General features: G+C 46.8%; 2 protein-coding genes across 4 annotated transcripts; one reads left to right on the plus strand and one right to left on the minus strand.

The window, feature by feature from the left end:
* Positions 1–1084: 1084 nt before the first annotated feature.
* On the plus strand, positions 1085–11535 carry PTGER1 (prostaglandin E receptor 1). Of its 3 annotated transcripts, none has more exons than XM_033139679.1 (3): positions 1085–1372; positions 6363–7218; positions 8044–11535. In XM_033139679.1, the coding sequence occupies exons 2-3, from the start codon at positions 6391–6393 to the stop codon at positions 8326–8328; spliced, it is 1113 nt and encodes a 370-aa protein (XP_032995570.1). In that variant the 5' UTR covers positions 1085–1372; positions 6363–6390; the 3' UTR covers positions 8329–11535. The 3 variants fall into 3 exon arrangements, with proteins under 3 accessions (XP_032995570.1, XP_032995571.1, XP_032995573.1); XM_033139680.1 differs by having other exon boundaries at positions 1085–1331; XM_033139682.1 differs by lacking the exon at positions 1085–1372 and adding an exon at positions 5840–6298 and having other exon boundaries at positions 6331–7218.
* On the minus strand, positions 10339–25165 carry LOC117041197 (transitional endoplasmic reticulum ATPase-like). The gene is given in 18 exon segments (XM_033139678.1): positions 10339–11110; positions 11980–12131; positions 12367–12525; positions 12729–12858; positions 14416–14594; positions 15489–15701; positions 15866–15988; positions 16633–16797; positions 17643–17755; positions 18119–18254; positions 19672–19805; positions 20129–20231; positions 21077–21208; positions 21954–22084; positions 22988–23014; positions 23017–23126; positions 23585–23757; positions 25005–25165. Coding segments are annotated over 17 exon segments (2280 nt in total). The 5' UTR covers positions 23752–23757; positions 25005–25165; the 3' UTR covers positions 10339–11004.
* Positions 25166–25859: the final 694 nt, after the last annotated feature.

A 25859-nucleotide genomic window follows, 5' to 3' on the forward strand; every position in this document is an offset into this window, starting at 1 on the left:
ATATGTCTGTGAATATATCTGTGAATGTTTGCTGCATGTAAGATGTATATCGCAGGAGACGTCCATAACTTCTCTGTAGAAAACATCCCCTAGGCTCCAAACAATGTGACACTTTGCTAGGTCAAGGCAAGATAGTCCTTCAGCCATAGCTGTCTTCAGGTTCCAGGACAGGGTTCCCAGACAGGCAGCTTTGTTCTGTCATTGCCCACACAACCACCTTCCATCTGAATCTAAGGAAGTGCTCAGACTGCCTGGTTTGAAGCTGGCCATCATAGAGTCAAGATGGGTGTTGCTGTGATTTGGCTGACAGCAGGCCCACAAGGCTAATTGATTGGAAGAGTAGATGGTCAGCTATGGAAGAGTCGGAGAGGAGGGGAAGGGGAGCTGAGTTTCGTCACAATGGTCCCATATTGGGGCCCTTCCAGACTGGTGGTGCTTTTTGTGAGTGTATCCAGCAGCATGTCACCACTACAGTAATAGTGGCGGATTTATACTGGACTTGCCCACACATCTATTCTGCTTTATTAGTTCTGAGGTGCTTCCCCAAACCACATCTTTGCCATCTGGGAGGACAAGCAGCACAAACCCCATCTCACTCACCTCAAAAAGTTGCAGAATTTCAGCAGAAAGTTACGGTACAGGCACCCATTAGAAATGAAGCAGTATGTCTGCCTTGAAACTTTCATAGGTGCAAGTGGTATTAAAATTGCAACCACATCTAACAGGCCCAATGACATCATGGCCACAAATCAGGATGAATGTCCCAGGTGAGTGTGGTCAGCAGCAGGGTAAATATGGCAGAAAGTTTTTGGTACCCCACCCCACAGGTGCTGGAAGGGTGATGTGTGCATGTAAGAATACTTAAGAGGAATCATGACTCCCTGTGCGAGTAAATTCTATTCACAATGATGATGATTAAAGAGTATTTAAACAGCGGATTCCCTCCTCTCCTCCGAACTTTTCCATGCACGTTGAGCAGTAGGAGAGTCTCATACTGCATCAGCAATAGAGGATTTGTCAGTTTCTTATGATCGTGAACTTGTGTATGGAGCTACAAAACATAACTTTTTTTTTTTTCATGCAGGAGAGGAGTTTTGCCGCGGCGACTCGTGCGGAACAAATCCTTCTTTGGAAGGCGACCGAGGAGGAGGAGGAGCAGCAGAAGTAGTTCATAGCGTCTCCTAGTGGCAGAAGAGGGCGGTGCCCGTCCTATAAACTCGCACATGAGCGGAGAAGGGCGAGGCAAAAGCGAGCCAAATGAAGTGTACTTCGGACTGAAGTCGGGGCAGCATCGGCGCGGGGCTCTTACGTGTCGCCGGACGCAACCGAAGGTGAGACTCGGACGCGTCGGAAGCGCGCAGCCCTGAAGAAGGTGAGTCTCCTGCGAAACTTACTTAATCCCGCCAACTTCGACGGGACGGGAAGAGGGCGCAGAGCTGATGAGGGAAGAGAGCAGCACGAATCGGGGCAAGGGGAAGGTGTGCAGGCTGAAGACCATCGGGGCTGCTGGGGAGAAATATGGGACTGCACGTGTCCCCTCCCGACTTGAGATAAGTCTGGAGGACTTGAGATAAGTCTGGAGGTAGCACTCCCAACATCTATAAACACAGATTTGCTGCGCAGCTATGCAACCACTCTGGTGCACTGACAGCCAGAACGGCTACGGAAAGCACCAGGATGTGTTGGAGTATTATCGACTTCTTCTGTGTGTAAATTTAGACGTAAGGAGTAGTGCTATTAATATGGGAGTAACAACCAGCAGCTGGCAAATTATTCGAGGTAAGGAAAATAGCGTGATCGTGAATAAGGATCTTGCACCAGAGGCAAATACAGCTTGGCGCGCCTACACAAAATAACTGAGCGCCTGTTATTTCCCGGTAAACACAGCTTAAACTGCTCTGTTATAGTCACACTTGGGATGGGATTTTCACCCCTGTTTGGCGTGCTTGCTGATGGGAGCTTGGAGTGGGGATCCAAACCCTTGTAGACAGTTGTGAATGCTGGTAGTTAGTATTCAATAATTACTGGTAATTGATTTCGGAGCAAAAGGGTGTGGTGAGGTGGTCTTACTCTCCTGCGTCTGACAATAGCGCCTTGGGAGGCAGCTCGCTCTGAAGAGGGCCTGTCTAAATGCTGAAGAGGTCTTCATCCTCCACCATGGAAGGGATGAAAATGAATGGACTATTGGATTCTCTTCTGTGTTCCAAAGCGGTGTGTTTGCATTAGATAAAGGGTACCAGGATCCTGGTACCACATATTGACTACTGTATATGATCATAGATGATTATTTATATGGCTCTTAGTTGATTGATTAAATTTGCATAAGTTGCAGGTAGCTAAAAGCGATATTTCTGAAGCAAGATGCATCCTCAGTTTTCAGATAATGTGCACACTTTGGATGACAGTCATCAATTTAGAAGGGGCATTCCTTTCTCTACCAGCCATCTGTAAGAAAAGGTTGAATGCCTCTTTTACAGAGACGCTTATCTACTTATTTTAGATATCGTGGGATGGAGTCAAACTCAGTCATGTTCAGAATTGACCTATTGAAAACAGTGGAACTTTTTAGTCATGGCTAATATGAGTACCCTTGATTCCAAGGGGTCTACTCTAAGCATGACTAAAATATGGACCCATCAGTATCTGCTGTCGGATTAATCCAGGACAGCTTTTTAGTCAATGAAATAGTCTTCTGATTAACCAATTAATCAAACTTTACAGCCCTAATATTTGAAACAAACAAAAAAAAAAAATTCCTTCCAGTAGCACCTTAGAGACCAACTAAGTTTGTTATTGGTATGAGCTTTCGTGTGCATGCACACTTCTTCAGATACCTAATATTATATACCCCACATTAATTAACTACTTCTAATGTAGTAAACAAATAGAACTCATTTTCCCCCTGATTGTGATTGTGCCCCTCAAATGTTTATTGAAAGAATTAATAAATTACCTCCGTTTTACTAACATTACCCTCCTGTTAATACTACCGGGCAGTTAAAGGATGTTAAGGGAGGGGTAGGCAAGACAATCGCTCAGTAAGTGTACCTCTCTGGATGCTGTTTCTCATTCACAGAGACAAATGGGAGCTATAGTATATTAGAAGTTATGAGTCACTCAATCATCCGGTTCTGAATATAGCCCTAGGTTAGTTGAGCCAGACAATAGGAATAAAACAAAAACAAAGCAGAGTGATTCAGTTATGCTACATATGATTACTACAGAGAGCTCTTGATTTATACACACACACACACACACACACACACACCTCTGCTGTAAGTGGCAATGATGGTTATAGCTTAATAATAAAACTTGCTTCTGGTACTAGTATATTATTTTAAAACGCTACACCCCATCCATCATAAGAAAAGCATGTTTCTCTTTCAGACTGTATGCAAATGTTAGGTACCGTAAATGGTGAGAAGGGAGTCAGAGAGAAAGCGCTTCTGTTGAAGACTTGAAGTCTGCAGTTGGTGTGCAATCCTAAACATACTTACTTATGAGTAAGTTCAACTGAATGCTGTGCTAGGTGATAAATTTATTTTCAGTTACATACACACAGAGAGAGACACCCCATTTTAAGACTGTTATATAACATCAGAAGAGCCCTGCTGTATGAGGCCAATCTGGTCCACCTTATCCATCATCCTGTTCTCACAGTGACCAATCAGATGCCTGTGAGAAATCAGCAAACAGCATCTGAGCACAAAACACTCTCCCCTCCTGTGGTTTCCAGCAACCAGTATTCAGAAGCATAATGCCTCGACCGTCCTCTGTATCTATGGTACATGAAGGCAGAGCATAGCCTCCATTGCGGCTAGTAGCCATTTATAGACTTCTCCCCCATTAAATAGTTTAATGCTCCGAGTTGGTGACCATCACTGCCTCCTGCAGGAATCAGCACTTTCTTTTACCTGTCCTGAATCTTCCAATGTTCAACTTTATTGAATGTCGATGAGTTCTTATGAGAGAAGAATAAATTATGCATCCATGCCATGCATACTGTAATGTTATAAAATGTCTATCATGTCACCTCTTACTTGTTTTCCCCCTAAACTAGTCAAAACAAAATAGAAAATTCTTTCCAGTAGCACCTTAGAGACCAGCTGAGTTTGTTCTTGGTATGAGCTTTCGTGTGCATGCACACTTCTTCAGATACACCATGCACACGAAAGCTCATACCAAGAACAAACTCAGCTGGTCTCTAAGGTGCTACTGGAAAGAATTTTCTATTTTGTTTCGACTATGGCAGACCAGCACGGCTACCCACCTGTAACCCTAAACTAGGAAATCCCAAATACCACAACCTTTCCTCATAGGGGAGTTTGATTACTTTGGTTGCCTTTCTGTTAACCTTTTCCAACTCTACAATATCCTTTTTGAGGTGAAGTGATCAGAACTGTACACAGCATTCCAAATGCTGTTGCACCATAGATTTGTATAACGACATTATGATGTCAGCAGTTTTATTTTCCTTTCCTATTGATCCCTAATATTTTCCCTTTCCTTTCCTATTGATTCCTAACATGGAATTTGCCATTTTCACTGCTGCTACACACTGGGTTGACATCTTAATTGAGTTATATACTTATGAGACCAAGGTGTCATTCCTGGACAGTCACTAATGCTGCAAACCCCATGAACGTATACAAGAAATGAAGTTTTTTTGTGTCCCAACATTCATCACTTTATGCTTGTTTCCACTGAATTGCATCTACTATTTTACCACCCATTCACTGCATTTGTATAGGTCTTTTGGGAAGTCTTCATGATCTCTTTTTGTTTTTAATTACTCTGGACAATTTAATATAATCAGCCACCTCACTGTTCACCCCTACCTCTAGATCGTTTATGACCAGGTTAAAAAACACAGGTCCTTGGGGGACTCCACTTTCTACATTCCTCCAGTGGGAGAGCTGTCTGTTTATTCCTACTATCTGCTTTATGCTACTTAACTAATTCCTGTTCAAGAAGTGGAACTCTCTTCTGATGTCATGACTGCTAAACTTACTCAGGAGTCTTTGATGATAGCTTTTTGAAAGTCCAAGCACACTATGTCATCCAGATCACCTTTATTTATATGCTTGCTGAAACTCTCAAAGAATTCTAATAGGTTTATGAGACAGGACTTGTGTTTGCAGAAGCCATGCTGGCTCTGCTTCAACAAGGCTTGTTCTTCTATGTGCTTGGTTATTTTAATAATACTTTCTATCAGTTTTCCCAGGGCAGACATTAAATTAATTAGCCTGCAGTCCCCAGGTTTCCACCCCGATTCCTTATTACAAATTACAGGCTTTTCTGTTTTGTTTTCAGAAAGATTGAGACCTGATGACCATTGAGAGAGTAGATGCCAGTTCCCAGGAACAGACCCAACTTGTTCTCATCATGTTTTGCTTTTTTGTTTAATTTTGTGATGACGTACAATCCAAAAACTTGATAAAGAATGTGTCACAGGCTTTGTGTTTGTTATATTAAGCTAAACATGTTTACATGTAAAATGATAATGTAACAAACTAACCAGCACTCCATTTATATTTCTTAACTGGCAAAAATATGGTGGGAGAAACAGTAACTTTAAGTGGCATTTCTAAAAATGTTGCTGTTAAAATGAGATACAGTATTATAATTCTCCCAAGTAGTATTCCCCAATTTTTCTCTCATGTGTGGGTCTCCATTCTGTACAATCCCTGATCCCAAACTGCTGGGGGAAGGACCAACCAAGTGTATTCCTTTACAAAAAGGCCAAGAGTACTCTAGTTCCTCAGCATTGTAGGAGGAGCACCTTGACTTTCAGTTGCTGAGGTCTTTCAAGGTCTCTCCCTCCCTCTCTAAAGCTCCTTCCTTATCACCACCATCACCATTTAATTAAAGTATCCAAAATGCACAAAGTTCTGTCCAGCATTTCCTTGCAAATTTGAGGACATGAAACACAAGGAATGGGAAAGTGGAAAGTCAGGGAAAATCCATCAGATTATATGGCAAGATGAAATAGGATTTAAGGAGAACCAGTTTGATAGTCAGATAAGTAATTACTGAAGGGACAGGATAAAAACTGGCTTCTTCTTGCTTTGGATTCCGCGGGAGCTGGGAAGGAACAGCAGTTCTCATCTGCTGGATTTGTAGCTCCCAACGGAAGATTCTGGTGGGCAGGAAGTGCACTTTCAACCTCCTCAGGCACGCTTCTTTCCTCTGCTCCAGAGCAGAATCCAGGGCAAAGGAGAATTTTTTAGGGAGATGTGCTGGGTTCCCTAAACAAATGTTTTTAGGGAGACTTCTTACCTTTTAAGGACCTCCTCAGGTTATTTTCTGACAACTCTTTTTCTGACTCAGGTTATTTTCTGACACCTCTTTTCCCCCTGCAGATGCCTGCACCTGGAGGTAGCCATTGACATGATGTCCGGCATCCACTCTCCCAATGCTTCACAGGCTTCACCTATGAACCACTCCTCATGCTGCACAGAGCCCACAAAGATCCAGAGCTCTGCAAGGGCATCTTCACCTGCTGCCCCCATTTTCTCTATGACCTTGGGTGCTGTCTCCAATGTAGTGGCTTTGGCTATCCTGGTGCAGTCTTACACCCGCTTCCGGCGCCGCTCCAAGGCCACCTTTCTGCTGTACGCTAGCAGCCTGGTTATCACTGACCTCGCAGGCCACGTCATTCCAGGCTCCTTCGTGCTGCGTCTCTATGCCACACAGAGCAATTGGGAAATGATGGACCCTTCCAAATCGCTCTGCCAGTTCTTTGGAGCCTCAATGGTATTCTTCGGACTGTGCCCACTCTTCCTGGGCTGCATCATGGCAGTGGAGCGCTGTGTGGGCATCACTCGTCCTTTGTTGCATGCTTCCTTGGTGACGCCGGGCCGGACTAAACTTTCCTTGCTGGGACTGTGGGGCACTGCCCTCGCCATTGCTCTGCTGCCTCTTTGCAGCTTCGGGAGCTATGTCGTCCAGGCCCAAGGCACCTGGTGTTTCATCAAGGTGCGAGAGGCAGAAGCTTGGCCTGATGTGGGCTTTGCCCTGCTCTTCTCCACTCTGGGCTTGGCCTCGCTGGTTGCCTCCCTCTTCTGCAACACCTTCAGTGGACTCAACCTGGTGCGGGCCCGGCTCCGCAGTCAGCGCAAGTGTGGACACCGGCGGGCCAAAGCCCATGACATTGAGATGGTTGTGCAGCTGGTGGGGATCATGGTGGTTTCCTGCATCTGCTGGAGCCCCTTACTGGTGAGTGGGGTGGGGTGGGAGGGAAGATTAGTGAAAATCATAGTCCTGCTTTTGCATCTGACTTGTTGTCGTGAGAACAGGATGCTGGTCTAGGTGGACCATTAGGTTCTTAAATGCTGGGATGTCTAAGAGGCAGCTGATAGGGAGTAATAGCAGCAGTAGAATGAAAGCAGGACATTCATGTGCTGGTGAGCACCAGTGAAGTCTCCAGCATGGGTGGACAGAATCTTGCGGGGAGCGTGCAGCGCCTTGATGAGGAACGGGATTCAATTCGCCCAAACTGCATGGCTGTGGCATTTTGGACAGGGGACTTTTCTAGCCCTATTTGAAGATAGCAGAGGTTGAGCTTGGAACCTTTCACATCTAAAGCTATGGCCCTACACCAAAGTTCTAACGGCACTGATGTTTGCAGTGAAGTAATGTGACTCTGATCCACAGAGGTGCCTTCCTGGAGAAAATTATAATTGGAAGATTTATGGAGGTCAATACCACCAGGAGGCCAAAGCATGAGCTAATCAAACTATTATGGTGAATGGGCCTCCATGAAGCAGATTTGGTAGGTCCTTTCTTCTCTTAAAGTCCAGGCAGCAAACTAAGCACCGTCCCCTTAATGAGTCCATGGAGACTGGGAAGTTCTTATCAGGGAACAAATGTAGGCATGTTGAGTGAGGATGGTGCAATGACTATACTGACAGTTTGGTGTGTGCATAGTTCCTATTTCTTTGTTTCCAATTTTCATTAGGATCACTGAGGTCAAAGAGTAAGATAAAAGGCCGCAGCAGAACTACTGTCCTCTTAACTGTTCTTGCCTCTTTCTGTTCCCAGGTCTTTGTCATCTTGTCAGTGACCAACTCCCATGGAGACCTTAATTATAAGGAGCTGCTTTTCCTGGGTGTGCGACTAGCCTCCTGGAACCAGATCCTAGACCCCTGGGTATATATCCTGCTTCGGCGTGCTGTGCTACGTAAGCTCCTTGCTCTAGTTATTCGGCGCCCTTATTTCAAGGGAGTCCGCTTTGACCGCTGGGAAGCCAGCTCCTTCCAAAGCTCTGAGCGCAGTATAGGGCTGGCGGGAGCAAGCAGGAGAACCTCTACTCTGAAGACCCCCTAAGGAGCACGTTTTGCACATTCTCCGTTGTTTGCAGAATTATCTCCCCTGGGATTCAGCCAGCATCCAGGGACCTTGGATGGTAGCGCTGTATGCAAGGAGCCGATATGGCATTCTCAGTTTACCTCCTCGGGCAAAAGAGCGATGGGATTCAAGATTGTGGAGAAGAGCATGCTGCTGCGCCCAGTTCCCTACTTAGTTGGGACTTTACGGTGGACAATAGACACAGGATCTTTTTTTGGAGATTTGTTAAGGAATTGTGATCCATCTTTTCTTGGCGGAGTGTGTGTTTGTGTGTGTGCCCCACAACAGTGTTTACAAAGTGTCCTGGGTTCAATTCCTGGCACCACCCGTTCTGCAGGGCTGAAGAACTGTGGCTCAGATCCAGGAGTTTCCAGTACTCAAGGCTAGATGAACCAATGGTCTGACTCAGTATAAAACAGCTTCATATGTTCTGGTAATTTTGTTGATGACAGGGAGGAAAGCCATGATTAAGTGCATTCTGAGTGTACCCAACACTTTCTTGGTACAAGCTATGTGGTATGAATGAAAACCTTGACTTATTAGTGTTATAGTCCAAAGTGGTGAGTTGTCAGTGCTTCAGAGCACAATGGCATCCATGAATGCCACCCCCCTTCCATATTTCAATGATAAACTCTCGGGGCATAAAGCTTGCTTGTGGATTCATTACTAGGCAAGGAGACAACTTCTATGGTGATAAAAATAGAGGGGGAGACCTTTGGCATCCTTTCTTGGATAATTTGGTTTAGGCATTTTACTATCCAGCTGCAGATGATATACAGCATTATGTTTAATCTGCGGTGACCTGGACACTCTGGGCCCACAATGTTCTTTCCACATCCCACTCCAGAGGCTGCTGCAGTTGAGTGCCGTGCAAAGGAACACATACATAAATCGGCGCCCTTCCTCAGAGGCAGCAGCATATCTGTCCAAGACAAAAAATATCCTTGCATAATGTCCTTTCCTAAAACAGGAGAGCAGAGCTAGGGCACAGGGCTCATGATGACTCAGGACATCATTTAATTTAGATATAAACTTGGTCATTCCAGGGAACCCCTGCATGCAAATGGGGTTGCTCAATGTGGTGAGAGGGCTGGAAATGTGATAACCAAAAGCTTTTCCACACGGCTCCCACCCTCAATGGGAAACAAGGAAGCTCCTTCTGGAACTGAGCACTTATAAGTGAGCTACTTCCATAGACAGGAAAGAGTTGGTGGAGCACCAGGTAGATCTGCAACAGGAAGCCTATCTGGCTTACCATGAATTCCAATTAGGTGCGAGGCTGCCAAGGGCCCTGCAGTGTAGTCTACTGGACTGGAGAGGTGGGTGGGACTAGCCAACAGACCCTAAGTGGGTTGCCTCCAGCTGCTGTTATGCTCTGGACTTAGGATAATGGTCCTCCGGGGACTTTCAGGGGACAGTGGGAAAATCCTGAGAAGCTTGTTCTTCAGGGATCATGCAGGCAGGGGATCTAGGCTACTGCATGCTGGTGCTCTGGCCTGAGAGAGCTGTTGATTGGCGCTGACCATTCTACAATAAAGTATTTTTGTGGAGCATTCTGTCCTATTGCACTTTATTGTCTTCATGCCACTGAGTAAACCCCAGCATTCCTGCTATGAGCTGCCTCTGTCAGCCCTACTAATCTGGTAGGCAGAGTTCTCCATTTATCTCAGTGTGTTTACTCTTTTCCCGCTCTGCGATTTCTCTGCTCTGCCTGTTGCTGCCTCCTCCTAGAACTAGTTGATGACTATGGGGCATGTGTGATTGGGCCTCTGGAAACCTGGCTGAAATCTGGCAAATGTGCACAACAGGAGAAGGGAAAGTTTAACATTTCCCCAGCATAGATGGGAATTAGTAGTAGAATCATAGGTCTCTCTCTCTCTCTCTCCAACATGCCCTGCCAGTTCAAATCTGGAGCTTGCTGCCCCAAGCCATCCCAGCCCCTGCAGATGTGAAGTCTGCACACACAAGACATTACACTTCAGGCTTTTATAAAATTCCTCCCAGTATAAGGGGCATGCACTTTCAGTTTATTAAGACATCCAGAAATCTTTGTCAACTGGTATCACAAACTGGAGTTCATGCATAACTGCAGGCTTCAAAAGCTGTCTTTGCTGTGGAGTAAGAAAGGACTAACGGGAGCAGGCTGGGTCAGCTTGCAAAAGGGTCCTCCTGTTCCCTGATTTCTAAAAAAAGTGGGAGCCATCAATACATATGCTACAAGGAGCAGGCACCAGCTTGGGACAGTTTAAGATGAGATCAAGGGATAAGTGGGCAGCTTTACACCCTGTGAGGCATCTGGCTGGTTGGTGGAAACAGAATGCCAGACTAGATGGACCTTTGCCTCTGATCCAGCAGCTGCTTAGGCTTTTGCTGCCCCCTGGTGACTTCCATGGGTATTGCCTTTGACACCCAACAAATGCAAGGGCTGTTGGTGCCATGAGGTTCCTGGTAGTGGCCGAGACAGGCACAAACATTGAAATAGGCACCTGGCCCCCAAATCAGGGACGAGGACTTTGCCTCTGGTAGCTCAGATTCCACATACAAGGATGAGGGTAGGAGTTGGGGCTCAAGCACCAGCCCTTACATTAAAGAGCACAATAACTATGAGAATACAGGGCAAATGATGCCAGCAAAAAGGAGGCATTTCCTGCACAATCAGTTGTAAAGATCATCATCGCCCTCCTCTTGGAAGAGGTTTCCTTGGCCACTGCTGCTTCCACTGTTTCCCTCTCCACTGGTGCTCTGCTTTCCAGATGGAAATCTGTGGAGATAAAGAATGGCCTTGGTTTCATGCAAGAGAAAGCTGGGTTATTCTGTTTTATGAATGTGGGCACTGATCTGGTTGTACTCTACATAAACAAGGTGTTAAAATAATGTGGATGTGATGCACTTCCCAATGCACATAAAAACCCGTCCTGTTTAAAGTAATGCTAATTCTAATGTGCATCTGAATGCACATCTAATTTATACCTGCAATTCAGAGTCTGCAGGTGCCACCTGCACACAAGCCTGTGGATCTCCATAGCTGCGTCAGGGCAATGCTATTTTTGAATGGTCTTTTGTTTATTTTAGCTAGTGTGTGTGTGTTTAATTCTATTGCACTTATTTTGAATGGCACCCTTCATTTTGTATATGGAATTTAACATCCTAAACTAACTTGAGAGCCCTCACTGGGTCATACATTTATTATTATTATTAATAGTAAAACTGTTATTATCAGTTGCTTGGGATGATGGAATGCAACCCTCGGAAATCTTGATAGTACTGTTATTATTTAATTTATTAGTCACTTTATCCTGCCCAAGGCAACCCAAAGCAACTTACAAAAGTTAGCAGAGAGTCAAGCTAGAAAGTAGAGAGTCAAGCTACATAGTAGAGTCAAGCTGAGGTTCCTGTATCTTGTTTAAAAAAAAGAACAAATTTCCCCCTATCCTAGGAAAGGGGAACCTAGGGATGTTGTTGGACTTCAGCCTCCACTAATCCCAGCCAAAATGGCCGATGACAAGGGATGATGGGAGTTCTGGTCAAACAACATCTGTGGGGCCAATTTCCTCACCCAGGCCCTGTCCATTGCACTGAAGTGAAACTATAGCTTTGGGGCAGAGGAAGCAAAAGGTTCTCCAACATTACCTGAAGTTGCCAAAGCCACGGCTTTGCTGTAACGTTTGGGCAAACATCTCATACTTGCGTATGTCATTATCACTGACAGAGCGGCGTGCAAAGCGCATTGCTTCCTCAAAGTGATCGCGTCGGATCTCTGGCACGGGGTCATAATCGTCATCCTATCACAAAAGGGCAAGGGGGGGGAATGTTGTCAAGCTGCATCCTTACAAGCTCCAAAGCCCTGTGAGATCAATACAATCGAGGACAATGTGGCCCCACGATGGGGAGGGGGTGGCCATAAAGTTCCCAGAATACTATGCAGAACATGTTACTGAGGGGGAAGAGCAGGGCATGAGGCAATGGAAGGAATCCTGCCTGGCCCTGTTGGGATGTGGGGAAGTCTCGCTACCATACCATGGCGGCACATTTATGAAGCTGACGCTCCCGTTCTGCCTTGATCTCCATCTCGATGGCCTCACGGATGGCCAGTTTGCAGGCACGCTGGCATATTTCAGTGAGGTCAGCACCTGAGAAGCCATGTGTGATCTTGGCCAAGTAATTCAAGTCCACATCCTGTTGGAGAAAGATAACATGGGCTTACTGGAAAGCTCCTGCTAACACGAGAAACATATATTTCGTGCAATACACCCTCCTCTGTTGGAAGACAGTGGTGGTGGAGACCAGGATGTGGTCTCGGAATCTTATCCCCATTTGTACTCTCTACTTCCCATGCTGTTTCACCTTCCCTCCTGTGTTCAGTCCTGGCTTTCACTGACCTTGGCGATAGGTGACTTTCGCAAGTTGGCTTGAAGAATAGCTATGCGAGACTTGTCATCAGGCAAGGGGATGTAGATGAGCTGATCCAGGCGTCCTGGACGAAGGATGGCTGGGTCAATGATGTCTGGTCTGGAGGCCAAAGAGACAGAGAATATATTCAAGGTATATTGGCTGCTTCACCCTAGATAAGGCACTCCACATCTCAGCTCAGCAATAGCACAGACTGGGGAATCCATTCACAGGTGTCAAGGCAAGGAAAGGGAATATTTTTCACCCAGAGATACACATTCCTTTGGAGTAAAGCAGTCAGGGTCTGCATACCAACAATGGTTTCCTTGCTTAGCTTCCCTGCTGTGTGCTGAAAAAGGAATATAGATTCACTATGGTGAACGGGAATAGAGAGCCACCCCCCTTAAGAGAACTGTGTTTCTTGATTCCCCCAAGGCAGTGACACATGACTCTCCTAACTCAAGCTCTTAGTTTCATTGGTGACCAAGCTTAAAGCAAAGAGCAGATTCTATAGTAGTGACGGATAAGAAGAATTAGCAAGTAAGGAGGTGCAACTTTGCATGAAGGGAAGCTGTGAGGAAGAACATTCTGAAGAACCCTCCTTCCAAAGGCTGCTTCCACGGATGCATGGAGCTCTAACTTTCCATGCCTGGCAAATGTACACATAAAGGATGTAACATTGCTAGCGTTAGTGAAAAGGGCTGCTGATTGATGGCCTATTGGAATGTGCCACGATCTGTAAATGAGTGGGGGAAAGTTGAGTTTCATAAGCTACAACTATGTAGGCTTTGATCTACTGGGCACTGGTGGGATCCATTCTCCTCACCTAGTGAAGTTGGATGGAACAAGACAAAAGACTGTTGGGTTTTCTACAGGTCTCCATCCTCTGAATTTACATTTTCCATGCCTTTCTAACATCCAGTTTATGCCAGGTACACTCTCTGGGGTGTTGAGGGTGAGGGTAAAAGGAGTGTAGGATGAGGGTAAAAGGAGTGTAGGATTAACTCTTGCAGCCTGTGTGGAAGGGTGAACTGACATAAGGGCAGGCAAAATACTAAAAATAAACCTGAGCACAAAGGCAGAAAAACGGAAGAGATAAGGAAAACGATAAGAGGAAGTAATAAAGAAAATATGTCTGACTTGGGTGAAAACTAAAATGAAGCTTGAGTGAGTAGAGGCTATACAAAACTTCAAGCCACATGTCCCTGCCATCAGCGAATCAAGAAACAACAGTTTAAGTGAATACCTCCCATGCCAACCTGAGAAGAGGGTTCCCTTTCTCAGCATGAAGCAGGGAAATGAAGCCTCCCTCTCATTCCTTAGTGAGAGACAGAGACACTACTTGGAGTGTCATCAGGTAGTGACATGGCCTGAGGAAGGCTGTGTGCCCAGAGATATAACTGCAGTCTGCATTTGGAAGCCTTGAGATTGAGATCCGGTCAAGAGGTCCCTCCCCACTGCCCTAAGGACTCACCTCTAAAGGCCTCCTTGCATTTCACCCCAATGAAGGTAAAATGGAATAGAATCTGGGGGCCAAGTGGCTGAGTTTGCACTGGGACAAACAGTCTGGTGTTGATCATAGTCAACAGAGCAGCTTTCTTTGAGAGGAGACCCCCGCACAGTTCTTATGCACAACTTGGCCACCTAACTGTACCCTCTCTTCCCCACCCTCTTTACCTGTTGGTGGCACCTATGATGAAAACTGTCTTCTTGTTGGTCATGCCATCCATCTCTGTGAGGATCTGGTTGATGACGCGGTCAGCTGCACCTCCGCCGTCTCCTGCACTGCCACCACGGGACTTGGCGATGGAGTCCAGCTCATCGAAGAAGAGGATGCAGGGAGCAGCCTGCCTGGCCTGGGGGATGCAAGGTACCAGTGTGAGCTGGATGATGGAGAAGAGATGAGACTGGCCAGGATCACATCTGGAGCTCAAAGGCTCTGCATCTACCCTGTGTAGTGCATCCCCAGCAGTGGGTACACCAGCTGCTGTCCCTATTTATAGGGTGAAGAAGGTGAACTGAGTGCTGGGTGGTAGCTACCCACACCTAATGGCAATGAAGAACTGGAGGCTCTTAGCTCAGTGGTTCCCAAGTAATATGTTAGGAAGGACCAAGTTAACGCTGGGTCCTTAGTGGGCAGATCTTCAGGCTGCCAATAAGAATGCAGCACAGAAACAGTACTCCACAAAGACTATATAGAAACTATATAGATATCTGCTCCCTGTGGAAGACTAATAGGCAAATCTTTATTGAACACACCACCAGGGGCCTCCCTTAACAACAACAACAAAGACTCTGGAATCCGTGCCGATAATTTCCTCTGCCATTTTAAAAAATGATAATAAAGTCTGGAGGTTTGCTACAATCTCCTTTGCTTTTGGTTCTTCATATGGGCTACTGGAAAGTAGTTGGAACCTCCAGTTCCTGCCCTCTCATTACTTATTTGCTTATTCATTCAGCCATAAAATGTATATCCTGCACTTTGTTACATGGCCTCAGGACCAGTTGCAACTAAGATACATAAAACAATCCAAAAACTACTTACAGAGCTATAGAATACTGCATTTAGAATTCAGTATACATCCCCATTCATTTGACAACACTAAAAAATGGCTTGCTGTTGTTTCTCAAAGGCCTGGTAAGAGAGAAATGCCTTTATCTGAAGCTGAAAGCTATCCAGTGTCAGAGCCCACCTGCTTTCAAGTGAGGAGGAGAGTGTTCATCTGCCCCACCCTGCATCCACTTTGTACCTTGTCAAAAACATCACGGACGTTGGCCTCACTTTCTCCGAACCACATGGTGAGCAGCTCAGGCCCCTTGATGGAGATAAAATTGGCCTGGCACTCATTCGCAATGGCCTTGGCCAGGAGGGTCTTGCCACAGCCAGGAGGTCCATAGAAGAGCACACCTCGTGATGGCGTCATTCCAAATTTCAGGAACTTGTCGGGATACTCCACTGGGAACTGTTGAGGGTGAGAGGGTGTGGGGTGTGTGTTAAGAGAACTAGGACTGTTCCCCCTTACTGACCATGTAGTCAGGACACTCTTCTGCTGTACCAGTTTTGAAGCAGCACATTAATGCTTCTCTTTCCTATCTAGGGGCCGAACCACACCATGCTGCTACTGACCTGCACCAGCTCTTGTAGTTCACGCTTGACTTCCTGCAGGCCTCCAATATCTTCCCAGCAGACCTGTGGAACCTCCACTACAGTCTCGCGAAGTGCTGATGGGTTGCTCTGTCCAAGGGCCCACTACAAAGCAGAAGAGAGCATGAAGCATTGAAGTTCTGTGCCTCCCTGGACAACGGCAGCAGCTTCCTTCCTTGCTTCCCATAGAATCCTCCAGGGCACTTTGGCCAAGCAGGCAGGCAAGTGAGCAAGTATGTGGGCGAACAAAGCCAGTGAGGAGGAGGGAACAAGAGGTGCACAAAGGCAGGAAGGCACAGTGGAAAAAGGAAGGTCTAAGTCACTCTGCATTGTGGAAGAAATGAGAAAAAAGCCTGCATTTTGAAGTGCCATCTTCCTTTTCTGGCTTCCCATCACACCAGCAGTGATGGAGGGAAGTGGGGGAGAGGACAAAGTGGAGAAAGAAGCTTTGCTCTGACACTCACTCACTCTCTCACACACAAACATACACAAAACCTGCTGCAACTGAAGAAAGCACAAGAAAGAAGCCCACATTTTCAACACCGGCTTTTTCCTCCTGTCTCAAGCAGCAGCAGCAACAGTGGGATCAACAGGGAAACTGGGGGGTGTAAAGGGAGGGGGGTTAGCAAGGCGGCAGTGGGTTTGGTAGGGCCACTGGGGTTGGCGAACAAAGTGAACAGGGGTAACAGCTGTATTATATATATTCAGCTTAAGAGCTCTTGCTATTGGGTTGCCAAGAGCTGGCCCACCTGGAAGTCATCCATAGTGACAGCCATGGAATTGAGGATGTCAGCATCGATCGTGTCGTCCTCCAGGTCAATGACGCTCATCTTCTTGCGGATGGCTTGGAGTGCTGCCTCAGAACACAGAGCTGCCAGGTCAGCACCCACATGCCCATGCGTTTCGTTGGCCACCTGTAACCACAAACTGTGTGTTGGAGGGGACTTTCCATGGGGTGTCATTCCCTAGGACAGTTCCTTAATGGACATGCGCCCAGGGTTCCTGAAGCAGCTTCTAAGGAAAGTGAGTCTCTCCTAAGGATGCAAAGAGCCTGTCCTCGTAGCTAGAGGTCTGTCCCAAACAATATACTGCTGGCAAACCTGCTCTTTTAGCACTGAACAAATGGTAACCTGCAGAAAACACGATTGCCGTTTGCTCCATTTCAGTGCTAAACTGCAGGTTTCCCCAAGGGGAAAGCAGTGGGGCAAATGGAAATGTGGATGAGTCCTCAGTTGACCTCAGGCAAATGTAGAGCACCCTGCAATGCATTCTATACAGGGTACTTTCTGGAACTTTCATTCTACTCTTCATACCTCTGAGCAAGGATAAGCATGCCCTGACAAGCACACACAGACAATTCTCAAAGCATGCTGCTGTCTCCTTAGGTTTCCTGCATACCCTGTTATCCACTAGTACCTATGTACTTCAGAACCTGAGAGCTACTATAATTCATGTGCATCATATCTTTGCACCTAGGGCCATGGCTCTTAACCCCGTCCTCCCACCCAACCTGGGTCACATATGAGGTGCATCACTTGATGTGGGAAGCGGCACCCTTGAAAGGCATGGCTTGAGATGAGATGGAGTCTTCACCTATTGTGTGTGACCTGTGACAGCTCATTAAGACATGTAGCAGAAATCAAGAGATAAGTGTTCCTGCCTAATGCAGCCCCTACCAAGCTCTAAAGAGCCCATGCATCTATGTGTGTCCCTTGGATCCACCCTGCCTCCCCATAGGCCTCCATTGCCTGCTCCTCACCTTCTCCAGGTCCACGTCATCGGCCAGTTTCATGTTCTTGGTGTGTATCTGCAGGATTTCCAGCCTTCCCACGGAATCTGGGATCCCAATGTCAATTTCTCGGTCAAAGCGCCCCTGCATGGGGTAAAGGAGCACTGAGCCAGAACTACCAAAAACGACACTCCTTAGCCTTGAGTGTGCTGTTTTCATCCTCATAACTATCATATCTTGCAAATGAGGGAACAATGAATGCGAAGTGTGTCTAAGTAGTTAGGATGTGTCCCTGGTGATGGGTTGGTATCTGGGAAGGTTAAGGACCCCATGAATTAAACAAGAGAACTAGAAACTTGTCTCTTCTTACAGCCAGCATCTTTAGGAGCAACTTGTGACAATGGGACTCTGGTATTTTCCTCAATGGATTTAAGGCTCACAACCAAGGGAGGAGAAGGAGGAGAGTCCCTAGGACAGATGGATGAGAATGCAGGACAGTCTCCTACCAAACCGGCGCAGTGCAGGATCAATGCTGTTGGGCCGATTTGTAGCCGCCATGACTATCACATGTGAGCGCTGCTTCAGGCCATCCATGAGTGTGAGCAGCTGGGACACAATGCGGCGTTCCACTTCTCCATGTGTCTGAAACGGGAGCCCAAAGTTAAAAGAAATGCTGGAACAACAACTGGCTCTCATACCTTAGCTTAGAAGTCAAACAAATCCATCCTAGGCCTAAATTTTGGACACAGCTACCCCTAGTGGTGGTAAGATGTGCACAAAAGGAAACTTGGGAGATACAGTGGAACCTCGACTTACATACACCTCGTCTCGTGGACGTTCCAAGTTGAGTCCGTGGCAAACCCGGAAGTAAACACTGGGTTTGCTGCGATTCAAGGAAGCGGCTTCTGCCACCTGAGCATGTGCAGAAGTGCACTACCGCCAAAAGCGCATGCGCACAAGAAGCCTCTTCTAGCGTACCATTTTGACCAGCGGACGGACCTCCGGAACGGATTATGTCCGTAAGTAGAGGTTCCACTGTACAGCAATGTATGGCTGCTTCCAGATGGTCAGGATTTTGTGGAAAGATTCAAGACCTCGCAGGAATTTCAAGTTTGCGCAGTTAGAGTGGATTAGAGCACTGCAATTTATTGCCCTAGCCCAACAAAATCCACTTTATTTTTGAAAGGGGCTTTTTGCAGTTTGGAAAGTAACATGCACTGAAAAGTATGGGATGAATGATTAAAGGGAAGACATGTAAACGCCCCATAAGCAAACATCTGGAGGAGGGGCCCAAGGGTGAGCACCATAACAGGGCAAAAGCTTGGGGTGCATCCCTTGCAGCATCGCCTCTCTTGTACTTGGATCCACAGGATAGGATTTTGCAGCATTCTGAGAAGCAAGAGGAAGGGGGAAGGTATTTGGCAGCACCTTTTCCTCACCAGCTGTATAATGCCAAGAAAGGATTACTGTATTCTGCATTACACAGACTTACCGCCAAGCTGAGGATAAATATGATGGGAATGGAACTAGGCTCTCCAGCATGGCTTCTGCTAGTGTCAGGCTGGGAGAGAGTCACTGTTCCTGGTACAAAACTTAATGATTTCTGTTCCATCACAGCATTAAGCACATCCAGAACTGGGTTATTCCATTCTGCCATCTCCTCTCTCATTCATGCTGAACAGCTTTACAGAATGTGCCAGTGCTATCAACAGTCCCAAAGAATATCACACACCAGCATTTCCCAAATAATATAACTGAGGAAAGACCAGCATACCTCTGGCTAAATTCAGCCTCTCTCTCTCTCTCTCTCTCTCTCCTGTGTGTGTGTGTGTGTGTGTGGAGGGAAACACACAGGCTTCGTTTAAACTAATATTTCACCTAATGGTGAGATATAGTTGCTTTTGACATTTCTGGAGGCAGTTTATTGCATTGAGGATACCTTCCCAACACATCTGAGATGGGAGCAGCCAATCAAGAAGGATCCCAGTTTGAACAGATAGCTGTCTTTGGGCAAAGTAGGATAACTTTACTCTCTGCTCCCAGTAATGCCATCTCTCACCTTCTCCCTCTTAGGGGCAATGGCATCCAGCTCATCAATAAAGATAATGGCTGGAGCATTCTTCTCTGCCTCTTCAAAGGCTTTGCGTAAGTTGCTCTCCGATTCCCCAGCCAGTTTGCTCATGATCTCTGGGCCTAAGAAGAATAGAAGACAATACTTAGTCTTAGATTGTGAAACAGCCTCTTCTATACTTCAGAGAAGCAGTTGGAGAATGAAATGGCATGGCACCAAAAATACTATTGCCAGTTCTGCTGTGCTTGCTTTGGTCACAGCCCAGAGTTTAGACGTCTCCTGTACACTGGCTTCACTTTAATCATAACCACCATCTATTTCTGAGTGGCAAGAAGGATTAGAGTGGTTGTCCTCAATGGATGAAGAATGGGTGGATAGGTTTTGCTAAGATCCACCACCCACCCACTACAACTTCCCTTTTTCCATTTCACACAGTATTTCTCACCATTGATAAGGAAGAAGAAGGCTCCAGTTTCATTTGCAACAGCACGGGCAACAAGTGTTTTCCCAGTGCCAGGGGGACCATAAAGAAGAATCCCTCGTGGAGGCTAGGTAAAGAAAGGAGGGAAGGCAGAGGAGTCCTATAAGAGAGTCTGTGAAAAATAATTAGGTCCTCCAACAGTGACAGGGGCAGAGCTGGCCCACCCATGAGGCGGGGTGAAGCAGTCGCCTTAGGCGATGGAAGCAGTGAGGGTGGTGTCCTCACAGACATCCTGCCTTGCCACACTGCTCCCACCACAAACCATGTAAAGGAGGCTTCTGCGGCAGGAGAGCGGCTGTGTGTTGCTTGCTGGTCTCCCCTGCCCCTAGGGGCGGAAACAGACCAGCAGCAAAGCCTTGTGGAACGTGCCGAGAGGGAGGCGTTCCAGTGCACAGTGCTGCACCTCAGCTAAGCACTTGCAGAGTTTGCACACCCCTGCCTCCTTCCTTGAAGGTAAGCCCTTGCAGAGCCTCATGAGCCACACACCCCTCAATGGTGTCAAAATGTCTCAGGCCATCCCTGGTGAAAGGTCAATGGGCCAGAAAAGATGCTTTGGCCAATGAAGCCAAGAGAGCCTACAATGTAGGAGGCAGGAAAAGTGTTCTTCCTTATTTTAGGAGCGGAAGTATAAATGACACAGAAAATTCTGCTTAGAGAGAAAGGTGGTGGGAACAAAGCAGAAGGAATACTCATCCACGCAACCTATGGAAGAATGTTGCAACACAGGAATAGCTAGTATGGTGTTGTGAACTACAACTCCCACCAGTCCCAGCTAGCATGGCAATGATCAGGGAGTTGAAGTCTCCAGTTCCAACATCCGCTTCCCCTGTTGTAATACGTTTCCTGAACAACAGTGAAGAATGGTCCTCTGGAAGCTATAACGCCCTGGCCTTCCCACTTCCCCTGCTGTACCTTCACACCAATAGCTTTGAAGAGCCCTGGGTGTCTCAGGGGCAGCTCCACCATCTCCTTGATCTGAGCCAACTGTTTACGGCAGCCTCCAATGTCATCGTAGCCGACATCATTGAGGCTTTCCTCTTCGTCCTGACAAAGTGGAGGGGTGAGCAGGAAAGTATCTCAACAACAGAGCACCCTGTCCCACAAAGCTTATATGGCATAGTTAACATGCTGAGTAAACTGAGGAGGCAGGATCTGTGCCTCAACTCTTCTGTGGGCTCTGCCAGATGTTGCTGGACTACAAACTCTCATCACCCTCAACCATTGGCCATGCTTGTTGGAGGTGATAGGAGGTAGGAGACCAACAACACAGAGCGGTCAGAAGGCTTCCCTTATGCCTCTCTTCAACTTTGTTGAGGTGCATCTTCCACAGATTATTATTTTTAAAATTAATTTTACTGAGCACCACAGTTATTTGCATGTACCAAACAAACTGGACAGTGCCAATTTTGTACAGCAGATCCCACCCTCAAAATCCTGTGCCTCTACACCAGGGGTCACCAAACTTTTTCAGCAGGGGGCCGGTCCACTGTCCCTCAGACCTTGTGGGGACTGTATTTTGAAAAAAAAAAGAATGAATTCCTATCCCCCACAAATAACCCAGACATGCATTTTAAATAAAAGCACACATTCTACTCGTGTAAAAACACTGATTCCCGGACCGTCCGTGGGCCGCATTTAGAAGGCGATTGGGCCGCATCTGGCCTTAGTTTGGGGACCCCTGCTCTACACTATCCAGACGGCTTGAATGGCTTCTGGTAATTATCACCCAACCATAACCCAGCTGCCTGTTCTCCCATCCCTGAGGTGTATCTCTTCAGACCTTACACACCTCTCGCTTGATGGGCTCCCCCTCGCAGTGGATGATGGTGTCAGGAGCAACAATGCAGTGGGGGCTGGGGTCAACCTCAACAACCTTGAACTCCACAGCCCTCATCCCGCCTCGCACAAGGAAAATGTCACCTGGGAAGACAAGAGGAAGCACCTTGCTAGCTCCAAAGGTTCCGAATTTGGTATGCTAACCACAATAAAGGCTGGGACGTGACAGTTCTGGGGCAAAATAGGAAAAGGCAACACCTGCAAGTAAACTAGAGAACTGGGAATATAAATCCCAGTGGGATTGCCAAACCCAGCCCCAAACTGTGCTCAGACTGAGAAAACAATCTCCCCAGTGCTTAGAAGCAGAACCAGTGCCAAGTTAGAGCCCTTGGCATGGTGCCCTCCAGCACCTCCCTGTCAGCCCTCCCCAAAGTTTTCCAGGGGCAGAAGGGATGGGTAGTGGCACTAGTCCAGCTGGCCAGGTCTCCCTCAGCTCCGTGCTGTAAAGATAAGCTTTCGGTGAGGCAGCTGCAGCAGCCACCATCTTTATTATCTCTAATGCCTCTAGGCTCCAGTCCTGAAGTAGCATGTGCCAAGGGTGCGGCCCAGAAGTGTTGAGGAGTGTGGTGCAGCAGCTAAAGTCCTAGACCTGGGAGACCGGGGTTCAAATCCCCACTCAGCCATGAAGCTCACTGTGAGACATTGGGACACTCACTTTCTCTCAGCCTACCCTACCCTATAGGGTTGTTTTGAGGATAAAATGAGGAGGGAGAAAACCATGGATGCCACCTAGAGCTGCATGGAGGAAAAGTGGGATATAAAATAAAACACAATAAGTCACCAAGGTAACATTGGCTTCGGCTACTTAGCCCAGCGCTTTATCTTACAGCTATAATGAAATTATTGGCATTTACCCCCATGCTGGGTGCTGATGCTGTCTTCGCTGCAGCACCCTTCTCCTCCAGGTCTAAGGCCCCTCTCTCCAGCACTGCCTCCCTCCCATTTTGCCTTGTTCCTTATGGCAGGCCTAGTGTTGCCCCTCCTCACCTTTGTGCACAGGTCGATAGGCCTCGAGTAGGGTTTGAGGTAAACTTCAAAGAGGTTCCCAGTCAAGCCTGCAATGGTGTCGTCAATGGGCAGGACGTGGATCCGCTTTCCGTACTTCACATCCGGACAAGCCTGCACACTACACAAGGGAAGGCTCAGCTAGCTTCCATAATGTAGCAGAGCGCGTGCACACATGAGCATGCACACAAAGTCTTCAGGAACTAGCTGAATATACTGGGCATGCAACATACTGGGTGTGCAACACAGCAGCCATTCCCAAGCTCTAGCATTGTCCCCAATTTTAATAGATTCCAATTTAACAGATTCCATGCTGGACAACTTCAAATACGTATATATATATATATATATATAGATGAATGTGCACACATGCAAATTAACAATAACAAGGGCTGTTTCCCTCCAAAAGCTTAAAATAGCCCACTATGAGCCTTGCTGACTGTGTGGCACAGTTTGCCCTCTGTTGCTCCCTGTGGCAGTGCACACCTGCGCCTCTCCAGATATACCCTAGCACACTCACAGCACAACCCCCTTTCCTATGCTTTTCCCTACCACTAGTTCCATTCGGACAGGCCTCACCTGACCACGTCACCGAGGCGCACACGGAGGTTGTTGCGGGTGACGCGGTTCATGCGGATCTTCTCGTTCTGGCAGGAGTCATCCGTGAGGACGATGCAGACTGTCTCCCGGCGCTTCTTCCCCTTCAGCAGCACCGTGTCCCCCCGGAACAAGTGCAGCTCTTCCATCTTGGCCTGCAGTGAACCAAATGGGACTGAGAAAGGTCACTTCCCACTAGATGACATGGAGCTGTGTGTGTTCTCGCAGGGTCAAATGTCGCGCATCTGTTTGTGCAGGTGAGATGCCTGTGGTGTATTTGCAATGTGTGTTTGTAAGGCAATGTGAGAATGGAAATTGTACACTTTTGCATATCCATTGGTGTGTTATTGCCTGTCTTTCTGGAGAAAATCAAGTCTATGGATGTGTTGTTGCTGCTGTTAATTTTACTCTGCCCATCTGGCTGGGTTTCCCCAGCCACTCTGGGCAGCTCCTAACAGATTAAAATATAACAAAACATCAAACAGAATACGTTGCATACTGGCAAATCTAAGATATGTTTGAATCCAAATCATGTGCTCACATCCCTTGGCACAATTCTGCACACATGGGTTTCTTATGTATATTTCTCAACCGTCTCTGTGTGCTCTTTATGTTAATATTCAAATCACATCATGTTTGTGACACAAAATGTGTGTGCAGTTCTCAGCTATAGATTAGGAGAGGCAGACGAGCAATCATTTTTTAGTCTAATGGACATAAGCAACATTCCTTTGTCTTATAGGTTAAAATCAGTTAACACAACCAAATAATTAACAGTTATAACAAAAAAATAAATACACACACATGACCCAGCCCCAAACTACCGCTGGTTATTTGGCATTTTATATCTTGCCTTTCTTCCCAAAGAGTTAGAAAAACAGAGTGGCTTGACATATTTAGAAGTTTCCCCATAAATTCAGTTTGTGAGCTAAAAAGAAAGTGGAGGGATGGCCCAACACAGACTGAGTGCACTCACTGCCTTCCAAGAGCCATGGGACACGGGGGAGGGAGGTGAATGTGGCAGGGGCTGAGGGATTGACCTGCTTGAGCCCCTAACAGCTAAGATTATATTCAAGAAAGGATTATGATCAGGGGATGTGCACCATGAGACATGCACCCCTTGACCCCACCTCCTCCCCTTGATTCCACTTCCCCTCCCCACCACTATATGGTGGAACTATCTTCCTCTCCATGCTGTACTGCACTGGTTCTTGGCGTTCAGTGAGATGGAGCCATTATATTCACTGGGTGCAGGATTTGAGAAAACAGACTGGCCAGACTAGCTAAGGAGCAGAGGGCAATGGTCTAGAATGAAGCAGCAGTCACAACGGCTAAATTGACTGTGGAATGTGGGGCAAAGGACACTATGGGCAGGAAAGGTGAGCAGTAGATTTCTAGTTACCTGAGACAGGCTCACAATGCTGTTGTCTTCATTGGCCGCTTCATCTACAATGAGGCGGTTGGGACGATGCTTCTGGCGTAGGATGGCTGTGGAATAATCCTCTCCCTTGGGGCTACAGGACAGAACATCAAAGAGGTATCTCAGGTGTGTGGATGCTCACGTAGAGGTAAGTTTCAGAGAAGAGAGGACTACAATGTGTAGGGGTTTCATCATAGACATTGCAGGAAAATACAGTAATGTCACTTTACACCAGCCTTTGGTGCAATCCATGTTTTGGGATGCAGCTCCCATCAGCCCCTGTTGGGTTGATAGGAGTTGTAGTCCAAAACATGTGCAGGGCACCAGGTTCAGGAATGCAGCTCCACATCCACTGAGAACCATGACCATTTGCAGGTATCCATTTCTACCAGAAGCCCAGGCTGTGTGCTGCGAGCTTTTTCCTAGCAACAGGGCTGCAGTTCTCCCTCTCTCCTGATAAGTCATTCATCAAGGTGACCAAGGTTGTTTTCACTCTGAAGACCAGGCCTTCAGTCAGACTCAAATGGATCTACAAGTTGTTGGGACTTCAACTGCCATCAACCCCAAGCAGTACGGCCAATAATCAGGGATGGTGGGAGATGCAGTTTCACAACAGCTAGAGAGCCACACGTTCCCCATCCCTCATTTAAAATGAAATGGGAACTGGTGGAAGAAGGTGTGCTCTTTCAAGTCACAAGTCACAGCAAACTTCAAAGGCCTGGCCAGATGGGATTATTAAAATAAATATAAAAACATCAAAACAATATTATTTTAAGAGCATTTATTCTGGATACTTTTATATCTCATAATAATAATATATAGTTGTTCCTGAAGAAT

This window comes from Lacerta agilis, chromosome 2 (assembly GCF_009819535.1).
Source record: "Lacerta agilis isolate rLacAgi1 chromosome 2, rLacAgi1.pri, whole genome shotgun sequence".
Taxonomy (NCBI): domain Eukaryota; kingdom Metazoa; phylum Chordata; class Lepidosauria; order Squamata; family Lacertidae; genus Lacerta; species Lacerta agilis.

Coding starts and splice junctions, on each gene's coding strand:
- PTGER1 (XM_033139679.1), top strand. CDS start 6,391: ATGATGTCCGGCATCCACTCTCCCAATGCTTCACAGGCTTCACCTATG. Junction 7,219..8,043: donor TCTGCTGGAGCCCCTTACTG/GTGAGTGGGGTG, acceptor TTCTGTTCCCAG/GTCTTTGTCATCTTGTCAGT.